The sequence below is a fragment of the Plecotus auritus genome (assembly GCF_963455305.1).
Source record: "Plecotus auritus genome assembly, chromosome: 6".
Taxonomy (NCBI): Eukaryota; Metazoa; Chordata; class Mammalia; order Chiroptera; family Vespertilionidae; genus Plecotus; species Plecotus auritus.
The window spans coordinates 166,332,157-166,338,923 of NC_137773.1; the positions used below are offsets into that span (position 1 = coordinate 166,332,157).

The 6,767-nt window shown below is 46.3% G+C and overlaps 1 protein-coding gene across 1 annotated transcript; it reads left to right on the top strand.

Moving 5' to 3' along the window:
- Nucleotides 1–5,001: 5,001 nt before the first annotated feature.
- On the top strand, nt 5,002–5,352 carry LOC308250516 (large ribosomal subunit protein eL39; the record flags this gene model as incomplete). Its single annotated transcript, XM_080673233.1, has 1 exon — nt 5,002–5,352. The coding sequence occupies one exon, from the start codon at nt 5,002–5,004 to the stop codon at nt 5,155–5,157; it is 156 nt and encodes a 51-aa protein (XP_080529359.1). The 3' UTR covers nt 5,158–5,352.
- Nucleotides 5,353–6,767: the final 1,415 nt, after the last annotated feature.

Below are 6,767 nucleotides of genomic sequence, written 5' to 3' on the forward strand. Positions count from 1 at the left end.
CATCTTGATGCACTGCTTCCCAAGAATAATCACCTCAAATGGTTCTTGACAGGAACATACAGGGAAGGCTGGCAGCTCTAAGTGCTCACGAACAGGAAATAATTTGCTGCCTCTAAAGGACACCCCTGGAACGCCAAGGCTGGCTGCTGTTGCCAGCCTCCGGATGTTGAGCTCAAACCATGGAGACATCCTTGATGTGAACAAATGAAAAACACATTAACATGCTTTGGAATGAATGATTGTATCCCCTTCCGACTCGATTGCTTGTGTTTCCTGAAAACTTAATTTATTTTTAGTTTGAGTACATTGCCCTACAGCACCAATCTTCTCCAATGGCCGACGCCCCGGGGTGAGGTGCAACCCTCCAGGTTCCAGGAAGATCAGTGACGACCCATGTGTGCTTGAGCCCAAATCTCTGCACCTGAGTCCAGGCCAGCCCCTCACCAGGCTACCTAGACAGCCAGCAGCAGATAGAAACCCAGGTTCCAGGCACCTGTGGGCAGCCTGGGAGGGCACCTCTCCATAGGCAGGATCTGGCGGAAGCCCAGCATTTTCACCTTCCGTGGCCACAGGTACCGGTGTCTTGGACTGCACTTCTCAGGGCTGCCTGGTGTATATGGAGAGCGAGGTTATTAGTGCAGAAAGAACAGATTTGGGTCCTGGGAGAGAGAGAGAGGGAGAGAGAGAGAGAGGGTTTGACATACACACATTTCTCCATGTAAAGAAATTACTACCAAGAAGTGAACTATTTGTAGATAAATGTGTATTTTTTTTTAGAGTATAGTCTTAAAAGTGCCTTCTATTTTAGTTGAAAGAAATGGTTTTAAGATGTATGATGTGATTTCCACCTTTTGAAAGCAGAATACCCTAAGATCAATTCAGCCTTAAATATCTTTTTTATTATGGAAAATTTCAAGCATTTACAAAAATGGGAGAATCATGTAATAAACCCTGTGATCCCAACAGCCAGCCTCAACAATGATCAAGTCATGATCAACCTTGTTTCATCTGTATTCCTCACTTCCCTGTGCCCCAGGTTATTTAAATTCACTCTGTTTATGCTGACCTCAAGCCATCACTGTGACAGTATTTGAGTGGTACATGTGGCACATCCCCCCTTCTGTGTATTTCTGTATCCTTGGCTTTAGGAGGACTCTCTGTTTCCTATAATCTAGTCTGGAAAGGGAGGTAGCTAAGGTAGTTGAAATTCTAAGGTGTTAAGTAGGAGCACATAGGATTTGAGTGAGGCTTTCCTACCTGGATTCGAATCCTGGGTTTATCTTGGGCACTTACTGAGGTTGAGGACTTTTCATGTCTTAATAATGGGAGTGTTTTATTTTGCTGTGGCCGTGCCCCCCCTCCCCCCTCTCTCTTTCCCTTGAAAATAAAGTCATTAGTAATAGCTGCAAAGAAATTGGAAAATACTCATTTTTGGGAAAGATTTTGAGACATAAATGAGGAATTCTGAGTATACCCAATACATCATTTGTTGTATGAAAATGATGGAGTCTGTCTTATTTGAGGCTCAGCATCACTTCCTGTAGCTTCACTTAGGGGCCCCTTTGAGGAATCACAGTCAGTTTTGCACCAAATGTCTCCAGACTTAATGGTTTCCTCCCATCTTTTGCTTGCTGTTTGCTATCTTTCCTGATCCCTTGGTTGTTCACTGTCTCTGCTGTTTGCGATGCGTCTGCGTTTGTAACACAGGGAGGCACTGTACGTAGCTGGGTCAACCAGATAACCACCCCCGTTCCTATCAGTGTGTGTGAAATGGAATCCCTAAACCCCTGTTTTCTACAAAAGTGCTGAGAATGCTCTGAGATCAGATGCGCGTGCTCAGTGGCAGGCTCCGAGGACAAAGGTGCAGGCCAGATGGGGACGGCTGGGGTGTGGTGGGGTAGTTGTGTAAGTGGAATCATGAAGGTGGGAAGGGAAAAGCTTGAGGATCCTCCAGGAACGCTCAATGCCTTATAGTCAACAGGAGCCCCCCCCCCCCTCCCCACCCCGCACCTTCCAGCACCTCCTAGCACTTTCCAGCACCCTCTGCATGAGGTGTCACTCCCTGGAGGTTACGGAGGTTAAGTATGTGCATCCTAAGGAGCAGGCATTCTGGGCATTTTGGGGAGGTTTCCACCATCTCAACTTCAATGGAAGAAACTAGGATTTAGAAGCTGTTTAATTCGCCTACTTTCCCTTCTTTATTCCCTCTTAATCGCTGCCTTCAGCGGTTTCCATTTTTATGTTATCTGCCTTTCACAAATGTTTGGCAAAAACATGTCCTTCAGGATGAAATCCGGAAGGCATGCCATCAGTCCTTGAACACCGAGAGTGCTCAAAATGCCGCCCTTGTTTTATGTAATTGGCTGCAGTTCATGAAGAAAGGAGCGAGGTGAGGAGGCCTGGCAAAGGGGGTGAGCACTGCGACAAGCACCTCCCTAGAATGGCATGATTGTGAGTGCGTTCCAAGATTGGCATGGGGTGCCAAGTCGGCACCCTATTCTGCAGACAAGGAATGCGAGGTAGAGATTCAGGAGTTTGGCCTCTGCTTTTCCCATCTTAATACTTATGTTTGTGTCTCCCTTCCCTGGGCTACCCTGGGCCCCCAGACTTATATTCTGTGCCCCCTGCCCCCTCCCACCATTCCTTCCCCCCCCCTTTTTAAAAATATATTTTATTGATTTTTTACAGAGAGGAAGGGAGAGGGATAGAGAGTTAGAAACATCGATGAGAGAGAGACATCGATCAGCTGCCTCCTGCACACCCCCTACTGTGGATGTGCCCGCAACCAAGGTACATGCCCTTGACCGGAATCGAACCTGGGACCCTTCAGTCCATAGGCCGACGCTCTATCCACTGAGCCAAACCGGTTAGGGCCATTCCTTTTCCCTTTACTATCACCATCCAGACTTCCACTTCCCACGCTGGACTCAGCTTCCTGGCACAAATCTGTTGAGTGCAGCTATTTCTCTGTGTCCCTATTTCCATCTTCAGATCTCTCAGAACCCTAAACCTTCAGGTTCCAACACTATGTTTTTTTCAGGTTGAGAAGAAGGTTCCCTTCTCCCACCCCCAGGTAGGAGCCTTGGGCTGGAGAAAGAGGTGAACTTTGGCTTCTTTCTCTCTGTCTTGACTAAAATAGAATTGATCTTATCAAAGGTACTGACTGAGGGCCTGGAAGCCACCAGGTGTCCCACTACAGAGGCATCACTTTCCAGAGGCTGTGTGTGTACATGAGACCCCAAGGATGGGTGGGTGCTGGTGGGTGGGCAGGGAATGCCTCTGAGGGAGCTGACCCAATGTCTGAGAGCAGGCCTTGAACTTGGGGCTTCCCCTGGGAAGGAGAGTGAGTCTTGGGCCCCCAGTGACAGGCCAGTTAGGCATCTCTGAGTGAGAATGTGGTAAAGGCACAAAGTTTGGTGGTCACAGCAATACCTCCTTTTCTCCCTCTTTCCTGTTCTTAATCCTCTCACATGAAGGAAAAGGTAGAGGTTGATAATGAAGACCCAGGGAACCTGCTGAGCCAGCTCTGAGACTGAGGAGGGTCTTTGCGCTGCCCTTAGACGGTGATAACAAAAGAGCCCATAGAGAGGAATGATGCCTTACCTCCTGGAAGTGATATTATTGGTGGTGGTGCTGGGCTAAGAGCTGTCCTCCAAATCCTGTTGAACTTCTTATTTATCTTTGTACTAATCTGTAATGTACTTTTGAGTACTTATCATGTGCTAGGCATGGCGCTCTGGGCCTTAGAGACATTGATTCCTCAAGACAAGCCTATTGTACAGACCATTATAATGGGTACTTTATAGATGGGTAAACTGAGGCCCAAAGCCGTGCTTTCTCCTAAGTGCTACCCAGCAATTCAGCATTGTGAGCGCCAGAGCTGAGATTCTAGCATCCGGGTCCATGATCTGGAGCAGCTCTCGGCACTATCCCTGTTTGAACCCTGAGCTGGGCCAAGGATAGGCTGGCAGCTGGGATTAATGCTGAGGGTCAACTCTGATTGGCCTCTTGTTTTATTTTCTCTTTCCGGTGTCCCTGCTCTGCCAGGGTCAGTTCTCCAGTGGTCCCCTGATTCCTAAGTTCATTCTGGAGGTGAGCATCTCTTCCTGGAGCCTTCTCAGACCAGAGTGGCTGGTCCCAGATGTCCGTTTGGCTCTGTCCCTTCATCTCACCAGCTTGTGTAGGCAAAAGTGTGGTTGCATCAGCCACAAGTTGTGGATTACGTCCTCAGATCCCCTGTGGGAATATGACAAATGGGGGAAGGTGGGGCTTTTTTTTAAGGAAACAAGTGTGGGGCATGCTGTGCAGGCATTCTGTAGCGTGATCCTCAGAAGCTGTGAAACTCAGCAAGGAGTGGGGGGAGGCCCAGGGCACTAGAGGCCACCCTCCCACGGACAGCTCCAGGGTGTGCTCAGGACAAACCAGAGGTGGGGCCTTTCCAGATCCAGGGTGGGGAAGGCTTTGTGGGAAATGGTTTGCAAATTGGAGCTCTGGGGTGCAAGCTTCAGAGGTCCTCACCTAAACTCTCTGTGGGATATCCAGGTCTAGGGGACCTGCTGCAGGTGGGAGCTTTCTGGTTTCCTGTGATGTGATGGTGTGTATGTGTGTGTATTTGTGTATGTGTGCATGTATGTGTGTGCATACACGCACCTGCTTTTGTCTAGGGGGGTGGCTAAAGCTAGTTACCTAACTGATGTCAGTGCCTGCTGGCTGTGAGCCCCTGCGTATTTGCAGATAGTACCCTGCCTAGGGTAGCTTTGCAAATCCAGACAGTGGCTCAGCAGGATCAGGGTTCCGGAGGCTGAATAATCCATTATAACTTCATGGTCTGTTGGCTTAAAGAACATCTTTATTTTTGAAAGCCTAGCTGTATCCTAAATATCATAGAACCAGTACTTAGAGCGAATGGGTGGCAAATTTGGTTCAGTAATTATCTTTAAAAAACAAATACCCTTGCTCTTTCTCCGCCATCGAGGTGCGTGCGTTCGCTTCTCCTTCACCATGTCTTCCCACAAGACTTTCAGGATCAAGAGGTTCCTGGCCAAGAAACAAAAGCAGAATCGGCCCATTCCCCAGTGGATTCGGATGAAAACTGGTAATAAAATCAGGTACAACTCGAAGAGGAGACATTGGAGAAGAACCAAACTGGGCCTATGAGAAATCACACATGAGAGATGACTCACATATTTATGCTGTATCCAGGTTGCCTACACCTTTAAATGATTGAAAAGATGCTACTGTCTGGACAGTTGGGGCATTTTAATTGGAGAATTAATGGACTTGTGATTTTGCTCTGTTGATTTTTTCCCCCCTGCAATAGCAGGATGGTTCAGTAATAAATGTGTGAGACCTTTAAAAAAATAATAAAATAAAAAACAAATACCCTTATTACTTCAACACTGCTTAACATCTATCTTTTAAAATTTCCATACTTATAACCTGTTTTGTTTCTGCTCAAAGGTTTGCTTCAACATCACCCCAAAGGGTTAAAAGAACATCTCTTTCCAGCAAGGCAGTACTGCCCTCTCCCGTTTGTACCTTCCCTTAGGATCTGAGGTCCCTGTGCCCTTTCTCTCTGTGAAGTAATTAAGAATGCATTTTATAGCTAGGATTTTTTCTTGTCTCTCTGAGGAAAGAATACTTTGCATCTATTTGAAGTTAAAAGGATAAAGACTCCGAAATCTGGTACAATGCAGAGACATGAATCCTGGTGTGGGCAATGTTCAGTCTAAACAAAATACTCCCAATAATGGGGACCCAAAGATTAACTGCATTTACTCTGGAACTAGATTCTCAGATGTTAATTGCCTATAAAGTTTTCTCCCCAGTCGGCCATCTCCTTAGCTAATTTGGTGTACTTCCTGCCCATTGTAGCCATTTAGAAAATAAGAAAATCTTGAACTAAACCATTAGGCAGCAGTAACAATTTCCAAGCAACATACAAATCATTTTTGGATTAAGTTTGGATTATCCAAGTCAGTGCTTTCCGTTGATCACAGTTTATAAACATGGTTTTCTACTCCGATGAATGGAACAAGTTATGGTTTTATCACTTTGTGGACCCATTAACTTAAGTCCATCCTCTGATCACACAGCCTAACTCTGGCTGGTCATCTCCCAGCTGTTGGCACCTGTGTGTGTTGGCACCGGGGGGACCAGGTGAGGGTGAGTGGTCGACTAGGCACAGATTTGAGGTTTAACTTATGTACAGTGAAATGAAATCTGAAATGCAAGCTTGATGACTTTTTACAAGTGCATATACCCGTGTGCTCACCAGGATATTTCTATCGTCCCAGAAAATACCCTTCCAGTCAATACCCACTTCTGGAGGTAACCACAATTCCTACTTGGTACCCAATTCAGTTTTGCCTACCTTGTACTTCATAGAAAGGGTATCACACAGAATCTCAATATAACGTCTGTGAGATTCATCCTCGTTGTTATGTATGGCAGTGGCTTGTCCTGTTTTATTGAAAAGCAGTATTCCATTGTGTGAGTGTGCCACAGCTGGTTGGTCCCTTCTCCTGTTGGCGAACACTTGGGCTATTTCTAATTTTGAGCTACTTAGAATAAAGCTGCAGCGAGCATTCATGTACAGGTCTTTTTGTGACTACAAGAACTCATTTTAAAATGGATGAAACATAGGAAGACAAAGAGAGTCAACAGATTTTCAGTTATTTGATGCGATAAAACCCTTTATGGCGGAGAGAAATCCGAGCCTGACTGGATTTTGAGACAGGCTAAATGTGTCCCCTCTGAGATGCATT